Source organism: Bos taurus, chromosome 6, assembly GCF_002263795.3.
Source record: "Bos taurus isolate L1 Dominette 01449 registration number 42190680 breed Hereford chromosome 6, ARS-UCD2.0, whole genome shotgun sequence".
Lineage (NCBI taxonomy): Eukaryota > Metazoa > Chordata > Mammalia > Artiodactyla > Bovidae > Bos > Bos taurus.
The window spans coordinates 103,193,286-103,209,479 of NC_037333.1; the positions used below are offsets into that span (position 1 = coordinate 103,193,286).

At 52.5% G+C, this 16,194-nt stretch overlaps 1 protein-coding gene across 1 annotated transcript in view; it reads left to right on the forward strand.

The window, feature by feature from the left end:
- C6H4orf50 (chromosome 6 C4orf50 homolog) overlaps window positions 1–16,194 on the forward strand; it is a 147,689-nt gene that overhangs the window by 22,384 nt on the left and 109,111 nt on the right. Inside the window, 3 exon segments of the mRNA XM_059887809.1 lie at window positions 8,607–8,718; window positions 10,004–10,131; window positions 11,868–14,384. Coding sequence (XP_059743792.1) covers window positions 8,607–8,718; window positions 10,004–10,131; window positions 11,868–14,384 — 2,757 coding nt within the window.

Genomic DNA, 16,194 nt, shown 5'->3' on the forward strand with positions numbered 1-16,194 from the left:
TCACCCTTAGTAGGGAGGTCATTAGGGCATCTGCAGAGACCCTGTTACCAAACGAGGTCACAGTCACAGGTGCTGGCGGGGGGTGGGGGGGCAGTTCGGACTTGAACTTGACTTTTAGGCGACACAATTCAGCTCACAACCATGCTGTCACGCGGCCAGCGATGACTCCGGCCTTGCCTCCTCCTCCTCCTTGGCCTCCTTCAGGTAGTGTTTCCTCCTCTGTCCTCCTGGGACCTGGGCTGAAGGCCCAGATGATGCACTATCCTTGGTGCCAGGCCCAGCTTCTCTGGAGCAAGTGCCCGTGAACCGCAGGGTGAGCTGCTGAAGGCAGGGTCCTCAGGCTGCTTCCATAGTCATCCTGAAAGACCGCCCTGGGCAGGGAGGTTGGCATGGTAACAGCCCATGGAAACATACCTGGACTCATGTCACCCTCTGTGGTTGCGCAAGTGCAAGAACCCAACCCCCACTCCATGTGAGGTGCCCCGTGTCGCCCCCATCGCCACCCCACCTTCTTTCTCACCAGCCTTTCTTTCCTGCCTGCTTCCTTCCACCCACACACAGAATCCTTCGGGTCCTCTCTGTTTTCTGCCACAACCCCAGCTCCAGCACAGCACTTGACATGGGAAGGAGCTTGGTAGATATTTATCAAGTGCAAGGAGAGAGGGAGAAAGGACCACAGACTGTCTGAGTCTCTTATCATTGGGGCCCCACGGGTGGGTCCAGGCCCCTTTCAGCCTGCGGCTCAGATGCTCTAGGTTCCCGGCCATCTCTGACCCTGTGAACTTGGGGCCTTTAACCCCTGTGGATTCTGCTGGGCGAAGGGCTAGCAGCGCTCTCTGCCTTCTAAGTGTGTCAGAGTGAAGAGCCCATTGGAGCACGAATGCAAGAGCCCTTTAAACATGGAACAAAAGTCGGGGACCATTTCAGTATAAAATGTCATGGGACAGCCACTGATTCTGGCTTTTAGCAATCTAGCAGCTTGTCTAGGAGAGTGTTATAGGCAAGGGCTTACTTTGGCTGTCGGTGTCTGTTTCATCATGGTTTGTGTGTTTCTCGCGTGGCTTGTTCTCGCTTCCAAGAGGAGAGCTTCCATCCCCTTCTGATGGTCCCTCCGAGGGGGCCTGGCACCTGGATGATCAGCTTCTTGTTCCAGACATTAGCAGTTCTCCCAGATGGAGACAGGCAGGGCCAAGTCCCCCGACCTGGAGGATCCAGAGCCTGGCCCTGCCCTCTGGGAGCCCCGGGAACCTTGCACGTCATTTAATTTTATGCCTCGATTTCCCTATTGGTCAAATAGAGAGGTAAGTGCTCTAAGGGTTTCCTGCAGTGCCCTGGCAAAGGACCACAGACCTCAACAACAGTCCTGGAGCCTGGAAGTCCGAGATCACGGCATCTGCAGGGTCATTTCTTCTGAGACTTGTGAGGGAGGGTCAGTTCCAGGCCTCTCTCCTTGACCGTCTTCCCCCTGTGTCTCGTCGTCTTCCTTCTATATGTGTCTGTGTTCAAATGTCCTCTTTTTATAAGGACACTGGTCACAGCAGATTAAGGCCCGCCCTAATGACCCCACCCTAATTAACTGTGTCTGCAAGGACTGCATTTCTAAATCAGGTCATGTTCTGAGGTCCTGGGGGTTAGGACATCAACTTAGGAAGTTTGGGGAGGACACTGGAGGACACGTCCAGTGCAACCTACTGGATGCATTGTTACAGAGGCCCCATGACTGGCAGAACTGTCAGTTCTGGTTCCTTCATGCGCTTCTTCACCAGCTTCGTGCGCTTCTTCACCAGCTTTGTGTGGGTACCAAATGATCCCTGTATTTATTAGGGAATCTTTGCACCAGATGCCATCTCTGGTGCTCTGCATCTGTTGTCCACTCCTTTTGTCCCTCAGCGACCTTCAAGGGAGGTGCTCTCTTATTCCCATTTTACAGATGAGGAAGTGGAGGTGTGGAGAGTCCCAGGGTTCCCACAGATACTAAGTGATGGGGAAGGATTTGCACCCTGGCAGATGGATGCGCTGGTGGGTGCCACACTCTGCTCCTCCAGTAACTACTGGTCCATGGGTCAGTCAGCGTTTAACAGATGTCCACTCCACATGACGTGGTGAACTCGGTACTGGGGCTGGGAAGTAAGACAAGACCGCTGCCCAAATAGGATGACAAGACCTCCTAAGGCAAGAGGGTGCCAGCAGAGGAAGGGGGAGGGGCCTGACAGTCTGTGGGTCGCTGTTGGGGACCTTGGTGTTTGGGAGGGGAATGCACCTAGGGCCGCGGGGTATGTCACAGTCTTCCAGGCTGTCCTCCTTTCAGAAGGCACTGACAGCCCCAACTCTGCGAATCTTGGAGTCAGAAAGGGCCACCTGGAGAGGAAGAAATGCTCCAGAGGGGGCGCTGGGCGCTTTGAAGTGCCAGCCAGTCACCAGCTCATGGAGGAGCAGTGCCTGCAATTTTAAAGTTGAAATGCTACAACGTATTGATAACCACACTGTAAAGCCAGAGAGTGTGTCCTTCAGGGTCTTGGTCTGCCCCTTGCCCGGAGCTGTGCATGTATGGAATTGCACTTGGAGTTCTGAGATCATTGCATGCTTGTATGCATTCCCAAAGGCTGACTGCATTTCCAAAAGGGTTAGACCCAAAGGGGTTAAGAGCCACAGCAGGTCTTCAATGCCTTTCTCTGGGTAATGGTGTAACCCCCAAATGATCTCCTTTCACGAGCCCCCAGCAGCTCCATCGGCTGGGGCTCCAGCTCCACTTCCTAACCACGGCATTCAGGGCCCTGCTTCTCCAACCCAGTCCTCAGCCTCACTGCACAACACTTCCTCCAGCCTGGCCCAGCCACCTTGGGCTCTGCTCCTCCAGCCTGCTCACCTTCCCTGGGTCTAAAGGCTTCCACCACCTGCTGCCCTTGGCCTCTCAGTAAACTCCTGCTTCTTTCTCTACATTTGGTGAGAATGCCACTTCCTCCAGGAAGACTTTCCTGATTTTACGTCATCTCACTCTGGCCTTGGTGTCCCCATGATGACATGACCCGCCCCTGGGGGCCCTAATTCTCACTGTGCCAGACTTGGAAGCCCACCTCCCCACAACTGTGCCTTCCTCATCATCACCAGCTGGGTACCATTCAGCCCTAAATCCCAGCCCCCGGACAGAGGCTGTGAAATGCTTGGCGAGCAAGTGACTCAGTGAATAGATGACCCAAAGGAGATATTTGCTCCATGCCCAAGGCAAATAGAAGCTTCTGGCCAAAGGGACCACCCCAAGATGGCAATGCTGAAGTGAGGTATAGAAAGTGGAAAACCAGAGGGCGGTCTAGCCCCTGGAAAGTGGGTGTCATAGAGAAAATTATTACAAATTATTAGGGTACCTCCACCCAGGACCCTCCTCCCAATTGGTTACTTACATCTGAAGACCCTGGGCGTCATGGTGTGAATTATGGTGAGGATGATCTTTATGAGAGGATATTTTATTTACTTCATATTTACAAAACACTTTCCCAAACAGGATCTCCTCAATGCTGGGAGGTTGCCAGGTAGGGGTCAGTGTCCTTGTCCCCAACCCCACAGAGGAGACACTTGCCTTACCTAGGATCACAGAGTATACAGTTTCTAGAGCAAATTGCTTGGAACCCAGTTCCCTGAAGAAACAGTCATTTCAAGGACAAAGTCCAGACCTGGGGAGGAATTTGGGGAGGGAGAGTTTACTCAGGATCCCAGGGGAAAGGAAATTTAAAAGGACTCTGGCTTGCCAGATGTTGGTGGTTTAGTTGCTAAGTCGTGTCACTCTATGATCCCATGGACTGCAGTGTGCCACGCTCCTCTGTCCATGGGATTTCCAGGCAAGAATACTGGAGTGGGTTGCCATTTCCTTCTCCAGGGAATCTTCCTGACCCAGGGATTGAACCCGTGTCTCTTGCATTGCAGGTGATCTCCTGCATATCAGGCAGATTCTTTATCACTGAGCCACCAGGGAAGCCTGGTTTGCAAGATGAGCAAGGCTCATCTGCAGATGTGTCTGAATGCTTTTAGCAAGTATGCACCAGACACCATTCATGTGCCAAGCACCATGCCAGGACATGAGGGACTGGAGAGGTGAGCCTGCTCTTCAAAGGCTTGTATGATGATCGCTGCCACAGGGGACAGCTCAAGGGCTGTTGCCTGGCCTGGAGGGTAACACGTTGGCTTGTACAGAGATTAAAAGTCACTCTCTTATTCTGTCAGTGTCAGGCTGTCATCCCAGAGCTGAGATCCCAACACCCCCCTCACTCCAGGTGGCAGCGGCTTCAGGGAAAGTGGACACTCCAGTCAGCTTCTCAGCCCCAGCAGTGTGAATAGAGCACCCTTGGTTGCGGGTATGAGAATTTATCATTGTTCCTTCAAGTCTAGGCAGCCTCTCCTTGCTCAGAGCTTGCATCTGTGCAGAAGTGCGTGTCACACACTTGTCACTCACTCCCATAGAGAGCAAAGGCTTTAAAATAGTGTCCATAATGTCAAAAATAAAAACCTAGGCAAAAGTCACATAAAAGGTAATACAGATGGCCAGTGGTCTTACAATAAAGGTCAGTTCCATTACTTGTAAAACAAATACAAATGAGCAAAACCTTAAGATTCTGAATATTTGTTAAATATTAAAAGGACCTCAACACTGTTTATAGTTGGTAAAAATTGGAAACAACCCCAATGTCTGATCAGAAGGACCTGATTTGGTAAGTGAAGGCATTCCTTACATAAGAGATTATAATAAGGTGACCCTAAAGCACTGCTTTGCAGAAGAGGTTGTAGAAATTACAAAAGTTGTGGAATTGGTTTTCTGATACCATCCCATGATAAATGCACAAAGCAAAAGTCAACATTTTGTAGAAACAGACTTACGGAAGAATTTAAATATCTATGCATAGAAAAGGGGGAAAAAAAGCCCAGAGGGATATAGTCTAACACATTTATAATATTTGTGCCTAGATGTCACTGTATTCCTTGTTTTCTTTTTTCAAAATATTGGCAGGTTAAAACTAAAACCACATAAAGTTACAGGCAAATGCTCCTGAGAGTGTTGAAAAGTAGGGAGGGCTGACAAGACTGAGCAGGGAGGGGCAGGAAGGCGGAGAGAAGACCTGAATCAAGTTCGGAGACCTGAATTCTGGTCCTCTTTTCCCATTGTATGTGCTGTGTAACCTTGGGCAAGTCACTGTCTCTCTCTGAGAATTGATTTCATCACTTGTGACATGAAATGGGTATGGCATCATCTTCTCAGGAGTCCTCCCCTGGGTCTCCTCCTCAAGGCAGAGGTCTGTGTGTGTTCCCCATGGCTATGTCCCTGCCCCAGAACCAGGCCAGCCACATAGTAGGGACTCAGAAAGTATTTGTAGAACTGAGTCAAAGTCAACTTGAGTATTAGAATAAAATTCAAATAGAAATGAAGAGCAGAATGGTGGTGGCCTTCGACACCTCCCTCCACCTCCCTTTCATCTGTTCCCTCCTCCTTCCTTCTGCTCCTCTCTTGCTGGTTCTCGCATCTTTGAATTGGTCTCCCTTTCTGCATCCCATTCCCTCTCTTTTCCTCTTTTACCTTCTCCCCCTCTCTCCTTCATTGCCTCGTCTCCATCTAGTTCCAATGGAGATTGTAAGCTCTTGACAAAAATGTTTAGTTCTGATCATGTGGGAAGCCAGTGGAGAAGACCAAGAAACAACCCAAGGTCTGTGGGCAGAAGACACCCACAGACCTGTTGGCCTGTCAACCGGGCCTGTCTGAGTGCCTAGCAGGGCCGCGCCCAGACCCCTCTGCTTTTCATTGGTCTTGGCTGAGGCCTTGTTCAGATACTTGTTAAAAGCTTCTGGATGATTCTAAGGTGTGGCCAGACTCCCCCGGGCCTCTGAGGAGAACAAGACAAGACTGTCACACAGTAACTGGAAGGTCACAAATTGGGGTATGAGGATGGGGTGCTATGGAAGGGAGGAGCTTCATTTGGGGGACAGTCAGGAAGGCCCCGACAAGGAGCAGGTGGGGTGAGCCGAGGTGTGGGGAGGAGAGGAGCGGGCAGCAGGCACTAGGTGTCAGGCCCCAAGGCAGGTGGGAGAAGGTCCATCCAGGGAGCTGAGATGAGGGTGGCGGGGCCGGGCCCGTGGGCGCTTTATCTTTCACAGTGGGAAGCATGGAAGGGTTGGAAACAGGAGGGCAACCCAACCCAGTTTTCATTTCAGTGAGATTGAGTGCTCAGCTGCTGTGGGGTATGGAAGGGAAGGGAGGGCTTTGCGAGGAGGCGGCAGGTGACTAGTTACCCTTCCCAGGCAGGTGGGAGGAACAGTGTGTGCGGAGGTGCAGAGGCAGGCAGGAACCAGGGTGGGGAGGGGACAAGGAGGTGCTGGAGCAGAAGCCAGGGCAGGGGCGGTGGTGATGGCCCTGGATGGCCTCCTGTGCCAGATTGCAGCACAGTGGATTGAGGGGGAGCCAAGGCGGGGTGTTTCTGGTCAGTTCAGTTCAGTTCAGTCACTCAGTCATGTCTGACTCTTTGCGACCCCATGGACTGCAGCACGCCAGGCCTCCCTGTCCATTGCCAACTCCCAGAGTTTACCCAAACTCATGTCCATCGAGTCAGTGATGCTATCTAACCATTTCATCCTCTGTCGTCCCCTTCTCCTACCCTCAGTCTTTCCCAGCATCAGGGTCTTTTCCAATGAGTCAGCTCTTCACAGTGGAAGAAGGCAGATTCTTCAGCAAAAGTATTGGAGTTTCAGCTTCAGCATCAGTCCTTCCAATGAACACTCAGGACTGATCTCCTTTAGGATGGACTGGTTGGACCTCCTTGCAGTCCAAGGGACTCTCAAAAGTTTTCTCCAGCACCACAGTTCAAAAGCATCAATTCTTCAAGTGCATTTTAGGGGTCGTCTCTGGCAACTGTGGGCAGGATGGGAGGGGAAGCAGGAGATCCAGTTAAGGGTCAATGGAGGAGTCTGCTGAGAGCAGGTGAGGACCTGGGGACAGGTGAGGAGGGCACGGGGCATCATCTGTCCACTTCCATTTCTTCCTCCCCTAGAAAAGCACCTGACCCATTACTTGTTCCTTACCTGTTTAGTCGCTAAGTCATCTCTTCTCAACTCCATGGACTGTAGCCCACCAGGCTCCTCTTTGTCCAGGGGATTTCGCAGGCAAGAATACTGAAGTGGGTTGCCGTTTCCTTTTCTAGGTGATCTTCCCCAATTCGGGGGTCAAACCCATATCTCCTGTGTCACAGGCGGATTCTTCAGCTCTGAGCCACCAGGGAAGCCTGGGAGTGGGGTTAGCCCTGCTCAGTTGAGTCAGTTTCCTGTAAGAAGCTTTCCCAGAAGACACACACAGCAGATCTACTCAACTGTGTTTGTACTGAAGGGAAATTGGGGAAATGTAGGCTCTTGGATCAGAGAAGGCAGTGGCACCCCACTCCAGTGTTCTTGCCTGGAAAATCCCATGGACGGAGGAGCCTGGTAGGCTGCAGTCCATGGGGTCTCTAAGAGTCAGACACGACTGAGCGACTTCACTTTCACTTTTCACTTTCCTGCATTGGAGAAGGAAATGGCAACCCACTCGTGTTCTTGCCTGGAGAATCCCAGGGAAAGGGGAGCCTGGTGGGCTGCCGTCTATGGGGTCACACAGAGTCGGACACGACTGAAGTGACTTAGCAGCAGCAGCAGTCTCTTGGATGATATATCGCACCCCTGAATAAAATCCTGGGTCTTTTTCTGTAGAAAGAAGATGAGTTGATAAGGGGAAGCCATATAGAAGCTTAATAAATATTTGCTGAATAAATGTACCCTGAGTTCGAAACACCTGCCTTCCTGCAGGCTCTGTCTGTCCATCCACTGTCAAACATTTATTTAGCACTTAGTGTGTGCCTGGTAGGGGTGATGGTGAAGACAGAATGAAGGCAAGTTTCCTTCCTGAAGGACCTCGGGTCTAGTGTGGAAGCAGGTGGGAAGCAAGCATCACCCATTAGAACCGGGTTAGAAGTACCCGGGGCTGTGGGAACCTGCAGGAGAACTCCCCGCCGCCCCATGGACATTGACCGGAGCTGAGTTTTTCTGCTGGGCCCAGGCCTTCTGTGCTGTAGCTGCAGTCAGGTGCTTGCTGCCTGTCACATGCTCCGCAGGCTGGGAAGGGGGTGTGTGCTGGGTCAGGGAAGCCCCACAAATGTATCCCTGCTTGTCTTTTGGGGCAGGGCCCAGGGACAGCTGGCTTTGGCCATTTGGGCCTGTGGAAAGTTGAGGGACAGGATTCCCAGAGGCCCTGGGCAGGTGCCACCTCTGAGGGTGTACACAGAGGAAACTTCCACCCAGGAAGGGGAGGGGCCTGGAGCCTTTGATGCTGCCTTGGGGAACCCGGGGGTGGCTTGGCTGAACAAACAAGCTCCTCGTCTGCTAAGTGGAGTCTGGGAGCTAACAGGAGGCAGTTGCATTGGCAGGACCAAGCACACAGGGCCAGGGCCCTACCACCAGGCCACGTGCCCTCTGCTGTCCTCACCAGGGGAGGGGGTCCAACTCCCTCCTAGGGTCTTTGGGAGGGCTTGATGGGGACAGGCTTGGAGAGAGCAGTTCAACCAGGGACACCCACCACTCTTTTGACCTCTTGTGTCTTCGTCAAGGATGCCCTGGGCCATGTTCAGGATGAATCGCTGCCCCTGCCCCGGGAGGAGGCGCTGGATGCTTGCAGAAGCCAAGACCCCAACGAGGCACCTGAACAGAGGGGCTCAGCAGGTGCGTGAAGGAGGGGTCTTCAGGGACAGCCACTGATGGGCTAGCTCGCTTACGATGTCCTGATGACCCAACAGGGTGGTGGTCCCTGCTCTGCAGACAGGAAGCTGAGGCTCAGAGAAGTAGAGTCCCTTGCTCACTGCCACCCAGCTGGGAAAAGTGGGCTCAGCCTCCACAATGCCCACGACGAGGTCCATGACACAGGCTCAACCCAACATTTAGGCTCACTCTCTCAGCCCTCAGAAGGGTGCCAGGCAGGCAACACATGTGTCAGCCTTGGGCAGCAGGGTCCTCTCAGGGGGATTTGTCCTCAGGGATTTGTCTTTGGAGAAGACCGTGTGATGACCAGGAGCTTCTCTGTTTCCAGCCCCACCCCAGTGACAGCTCAGGTGTGAGACAGGTGCGAGGTCTGGGAGCAACCAGGCTTGAAAGCCACTTGTCTAAGCTGATGGGAACCAGTGTATTTACTCACAGTCTCGGGTGTAGCTGCCGGGGTGTCTGCTGCAAAAGCCGGTGCACTCAGGGAGCCCCAGAGCCACGGTGTCCACCTGGCTGTCTGTGGTTTGCGTACAGTCCTCCAAGGTCAAGTTCAATTTCCATATAAGGCCAGTTATACCCAGTGGTACTGCTGACTGGCAAAGCTGACCGTTCCCCTCCACATTTCTGGGGAGCAGAGCAGATAAGTCAGACAAGGTCAAGTTTGCCCTTGGGGAAACAAGCGGGATCCATTGGCGAAGCCTGGGTATCAGCTCCTCCATCTACTCCGTGTGGGGCTGGGGCCTGGGAGTTATGACCCTGCGTGACCACGAGGGTATGGGGCTGAGGGAGGTGTCCTGGGCTTTGTGGTCAGAGGAGGTGGCTCCCAGACCCGATTCTGCTGCTCATCAATGGATGGTCACTCGCCATCACTGAGCTGGGTTCCTCACCAGACAGGCAGTGGTGACCATGAGGCCACCTTTGGGGGCTCAAAGGCCTTCACGAGACATACTCCCTCACCCTAACAGCAGATGTTGCTGTTGGTGACACTCTCCGAAAAGTTCCCGGGAGGGTCTCCTCTCTGGTGGCTTAGACAATAAAGTGTCTGCCTGCAATGCGGGAGATCCAGGTTAGATCACTGGGTCAGGAAGATCCCCTGGAGAAGGAAATGGCAACCCACTCCAGTACTCTTGCCTGGAAAATTCCATGGATGGAGGAGCCTGGTGGGCTACAGTCCATGGGGTCGCCAAGAGTCAGACACGACTGAGCGACTTCACTTTCCTTCTTTTCTTTCTTTGCTGTCACTTCCCAGGCCAGTCCTCCGAGAGGCCCCATGCATGGGGCTGTGTCCGGGCTGGACGAGGCCCTCCTGTTTTGGTCCCCAGCCCGCAGACCACGAACAGGCTCCCCAGAGACCTTGCAGGATCTGACCGTGGACAGGTGAGGCCAGTGGCTTTCTCCATGCCTGGGGTGCTAGCTGGGTCTGATGAGCCCTGCTGTGCATGCTGCACAGTGTGACCACTATTCAGGAAGTGGGAGAGGGAGGGGAAGAAGCTCGGGGTTGGAAGAAGATTCTGGAAATAATTGATAGGGCGATTTGAGCCCCAGGTGAGGAGTGGGCAGGAAGGGAGCCCCAGCTGTGTGCATGGGCCCAGCTGCCACATAGCAAACTTCATCTTGTTGAAACCTCCCTACCACCTGTGGGGCAAAAGCCATGACCCCCTCGTTCTGCAGAGGAGGAGGCTATGATTTCCCAAGGCCTCCCAGCCCTGGAAGGGACTGAGGTCCTGTCTCCATAGCCCACGATCTGCACCATGCCATCCCCTAAGGGTTGGAAGCCTGGTTCCAACCAGCCCTGATGTGGTCCTAGAGAGAGGGGTCTTCCTGCATTACTTTCATTTGCTCACCTCCTGCCTTGAGCCCTGCCTGGTGTGCTGTGTCATGTCCAGAGTGGAAAAGAGCTGAGAGCAGTCCCTGGGGTGGGAAGAGCTTCATAGAAAAGTTGGACCCCAATGGAAGGATGGAGTTAGACAGACTGGAAACCAGGGGTGGGCAGCGGAAGGGCAGGCCAGGTGGGAGGGCCCGCCAGGTAAAGGCGGTGAGGCTGGGAGTGGCCATGGGCTGGGGGCGGGGTCGTGGGCACAGGTGAGCCGAGGGCTCCCGGTGAGACTGAACAAAGCCGGGTTTCACCTCCCAGACTGGGTCTATTCTCTGAGTTGGCCCAGTCCTCCTCTCTGGTTAAATGCATTGAATGAAAAGTGAAGGTAAAATACAATATTGTAAAGTAATTAGCCTCCAATTAAAATAAATTTATATTTTTAAAAAAAGTGAAAGTGTTAGTGACCGACTCTTTGTGACCTCATGGACTATAGCTCACCAGGCTCCTCTGTCCGTGGAATTCTCCACGCAGGAATACTGGAGCGGGTTGCCATTTCCTTCTCCAGGGGATTTTCCCAACCCAGGGACTGAACCCAGGTCTCCTGCACTGCAGGAGGATTCTTCACTATCTGAGCCACCAAGTAACTATAAGAATACATTTAAAAGTATCTCTGAAACACCTCCTGTGTGCGCTGGACTGTTCTAGGCCGAGGGTCCCTGCCTTCGGGGGCAGATAGTCTACACTGCGTGTCCACTGAAGCCTCCCATGGCGCTGGCCTGCTCTATGTCCGTGCCGTCCAGCAGAGGAGCCGTGAACCACATGTGGGTTCTGGGCACTTGAAACGTGGCTGGCGTGACTGCAGAATTGAGTGTTAACTTTTATTTAATTGGTTTACATTTGAAGAGCCCCACGTGGGCTGTGCAGGGCTAGGGCAGGAGGTAGGGAGTGGTTCAACAACACACACACAAATATCCTACATGATCTGAGTGAGTGGAGGGTGCGATGGAGGGAGGTCAAGTGGGGTCAATGGACAGACAGTGGTGGAAGTGGCCGGGGGTCCTTTTTGAGTATTTTCTGAGCTGAGACGTTAGTGAAGCAAGAGAGAGAGAGAGAGATGGAGGGGGATGGACATTCTAGGCAGAGGGGAGAGTGGGTGTGAGCCCACTGGGGCCACTCACAGGCCTGCTTGTGTTAGGAAGACCCATATGGCTGGTTGGGGAGATGAAGCTGGAGAAGTGGAGAGGGCCCCTGTTGGGAGAGGGGCGCTTCACACCTTCTCTTCTCTTCCCATCCTTAGTTTACTCCAGCGGAGCCTTGCTCAGATGACCAGACTCTCCTTCTCATCCGTGGCTGCCCCCCGGGGTGGTCCATGGCTGGCTCACCGGTCCCCGCGGAGCTGACCTGGGTTCCAGGGCAGAAGCTCACAGCCAGGCCTGCCCAGGGGTCCTCTCTCGGTGTGCAGGCGTCCGCACGCCCTCCCCAGGGCCGGGCTGCGGGCCCAGCTCCCTTGCTGCTGCTACTCCTGGAAGCTCCTCCAGAAACACTGCACACCGAACAGGTGCTGGAGGCCCGGCCCCTGCCCGCTCCCTCCGCCGCAGGACACCCTGGCCGGGGCCACCACCAGCCAAGAGGCTGCACTGCTTTCCTCGGCCAGGAGGTCTCACACATTTCACATCACCAGATTCCCGGGAGAGGATCTGAGGATGGAAAAGACTCTGGGAAAGCGGGAGGAGGAGCCCCAGGGTCAGGGTGGAGACTGGAGAGGCAGGAGGTGAGGACTTCGGGCAGAAAGCAGGCAGAAAGCAGGGTCAGGTGTCAGCTGGGTCAGGAAAGCGGGGAGAATCTGAGGGTGGAGGCTGGGGTCAGGGCCCCAGAGGGCACATGGATGAAGGCCGGGGCTTCTGAACCCCTAGCCGCAGCATCCTGCCTTGGGCACAGGCAGGAGCTTCCACTACTTGTTCTGCAGGGGGAGACCTCAGTGTCCTTGGAGGGTCCTGAATTCCTGAGCAGGTGGGGACATGAGGAAGGGCATGTCTGGGGCCTCCAAGGAGAAGAAGGAGGAGGAGGAAGGCTTTTATCATCATCAGAGGAGGAAGAGGCCCCCGCAGCCACATTCTCGGGGTCTCCGGGCACCAATGGGCCATCTTCAGTGGATGCCCAGCCCCTTACAGAGCAGAGCAGAGCCATCAGGAGAGTTTAGGGCAAGGAGGAAGACCCTGTGTGGTCTGGAAATGCTCTGCTTCCCCCAGAGGTAAGCCCTGGGGACGAAGGGCAGGAAGAAGAGGGGGAGAAGGAGCTGTCCAGCCTGGGTCTCAGGGATGTCCTGGAGGAGCCTGGCTCAGAGGACAGTGAGGCCAGGGAAATGCTTTCCCTGTTGGAGGAAGAAGGTTCATCACCATCGCCTGGATTGGCCTTCTGGTCCAAGGAGGCCGGAGCCACCCGTCACCCCTCGGCTCTAAGTAGAGGCCTTGACCAGTCTGCACTCAGAATAGAGGAGTTTGAAAGGGAGATGGAGGCTTGTTTCCAACACCTCTCCATTCTGAAGCTTGGGAGTGGGGGGTGTGGACGGAGAGCTTCCTCATTGGCGGGAGAAACCTGGGGCTTTGCTCAGAGATGGTGCAGCTGCCAGGGGGTCCTGCACCCTCAGCAGGCTTTGACACACCTGGGTTTGGATATTTGTTTTGTTGAGAGAACAAACCCCAGGGAGCCTGGTGAAGATGTTACGCGGGGAGAGACTGAGGCCCTGGGAACCTGCAGCCTTCTTCCAGGACTGACGCTGGATTTGGTTGACCTGAGCCCGGGCCCTCCAGCGGGGCCCGCAGAGCATGGTGGGAACCACCTCTCGCAGCCGCCGAGAGCCCTCGAGAGAGCATGGAGCAGGTTTCATCAGCTCATTTCTGGACTGAAGAATGAAAGAAACAACGTTTTAAGTGATAACGCCAGGCTTCAGGGAGATCAGAAGAGATGCCACCAAAAACTGCGTGCCCTGGAAAAAGAGAGGGAGAGAAATGTGGAAAAAATATCCACGCTTGAACAGGATAAGAGCGTGCTGTTAGAAGACATCTCTCACTTAAAGAGGGAACTGGACCAGTACGTGAAGGTCATTTCTGAGCTTGAAGACTGCAGTGGGAAGAGTTACTGCAAGATTTCTGAGCTCGAAGAGGAAAACGATAGATTGAAAGGGCTCCTGGGGCAAATCCAGAAAGGCATGTCCACGAGCATCCAAAAATCCAAAGGTGTGATGGAGCGCGTCATCCTGGAAAACTGGGAGCTCGGTGTACTGACTTCAGAGCTCGGGGTCAGTTACAAACGGCTGATAAATGATATCATCCTGGGAAAAGAAGACACGATCCGCACCTTCAGCGGGGAGAACGAACACCTTCTAAGAAGGATCCAAGCCCTGGAAGGGGAGGTTGTGTTGGGGAGCAGCACAGATGTGGGGCCTTTGGTGAGAGCAGAGGAGCATCTCCAGGGGAAAAGCACTGTGGAGCAGGTGAACACAGGAGAAAGAGGGGTGCAGGTGACTCAGATTTCAGGGCAACCGACTGCCAGAGGCCCCAGGCCGCCCTTGGAGCAGGATATGGGTCTGGCTGAGGGTTGGACAGGGCCGTGCTTAGGCCTGGACAATTCCAGATGTGGTGCTTATTCTACTGCTCCGTCACTGGTCCGGGGAGATGCCACAGGATCCAGGGCCCTGCAAGGAAACACCGATGGGTCAGGAGTGAAAGAAGCACATTTGGAGAAAGAGGGAAAAGCGCCAAGCTGTTCTGCGGACCAAGGGCGAGCACTGAGGTCCCCGCGCGGTGGCATCCGGGTAGGTTGACTCTGTGTGGCTGTTGAATCATCTTGCTGACTTTCTGTAGCTCTGACCACACCCTTTACTCCAGCGTCCTCCAGCAGCCCTGAGAGGGAGTAACAGTTGCCATCCCCATTTACCAAATGAGGAAATGTAGGCACAGAGAGGTTAAGTGACTTGCCTCAAGTCACACAGCTGGGAGGGATGGAGCCCACATTCTACCTGGGGGTTCAGGCTCCAGAGTCTGTATTCTTGTCTATGACAAGAAGAAGCGAGCCTGCCTCTCTGCTCAGGCTGTTCAGATGGGTATCTGGTGGGACATGGAGAGGGTGTTTATCCTTTAAGATGAGAGCTTGTATTTTCAGACCAAGCAGTTTTTCAAACAGCTCAAGTCATTATTCTACTTATCGAGTCTCTACTGGTATATATGTATTTATTTATATTGAGGTATAATTGACAGCCAACATTGTGGAAGTTTAAGGTGTGCAGTGTGTTGACTTGATACATTTCTATATTGTAATCTGATTAGTACCACAACTTTAGCCAACACCTCTTATCACGCTGCACATTGGGACTTAAAAGGAGACAGCAGGGGGTTTAGAATTTAAACAAGGTTCAAACTCACCTCTGCGCCGCCTACATCCATCCATGACTTCTCTGACTTGTTTTCCTCATCTGTGGACAATACTCCACTTTCAGGACTCCTAGGATGAAATGCTCGTGACCTTGTTCCAGTGTCTGTAAGATATACAGTGTATCCTTTGTATAATTCATATCTCATCTCTCTGCCTCTGTCTTTCTTCTCTTTCTCTCCAATTTTATCAATCACTTCACAGGATCATCTTTTGGTTTTACTGATGTTCTTTATTGTATGTGCTTAGTCACTTAGTCATGTCTGACTCTTTGCGACTCCGTGGACTGTAGCCCGCCAGGGTCCTCTGTCCATGGAATTCTCCAGGCAAGGATACTGGAGTGGGTTGCCATTTCCTCCTCCAGGGGATCTTCCCAACCCAGGGATCAAACCCAGGTCTCCTGCACTGCAGGGAGATTCTTTACCATCTGAGCCACCAAGGAATGTCTATATTTTATTTCATTGATTTCTTCTAATAACTTCATTGTTTCCTTCCATCTACATTCTTTTGGTTTAGTTGACTGTTCTTTTTCTGGCTTCTTGTGTTGAAAGTTTGGATCACTGATTTTCAACTGCTCTTCTTTTGCGATTTATGCATTTAAATCTATGCATTTCGTTCTAAGCACTGTTTTAACTACAACCCACACATTTTGATAAGTTGTACTTTTTATGTCTGTTCAGTTCAAAGCAGCTTCTAATCTCTATTGTGATATCTCCCTTGACCCATGGGTTATTTAGGAGCGTGTTGTTGAATTTCCAAGCATCTGTGTAATTTTTTAGTTATATTTTGTTATTGATGTCTAGTTTTATTTCATTGCTGTCAGAAACATACTATATATATTACTGTAATCTTTTGAAATTCATTGAGACTGGTTTTATTGACCACGTGATGGTCTGTTTTGGGAAATATTCTATGTGCCCTTGTAGAGAATGAATGTTCTGCTGTTGCTGAGTATTAATTAGGCCAAACTGGTTAATTATGCTAATCAAATGTTCAATAACTTTACTGATGTGTGGTCTATTCGTTTTGTCATCTACCGAGATGTCTTTTAAGATCCCTTCTTTTTGTTATGTTAGTTTTGATTCTTGTTTTTGAAGGTATTTATGAGCTACATACAGATTTAGGTTTATGATGTTTTCCTGGTAAATCAAGTCTTTAAAGATGATGAAACGTCTCTCATGTCTCACATTTCTTGC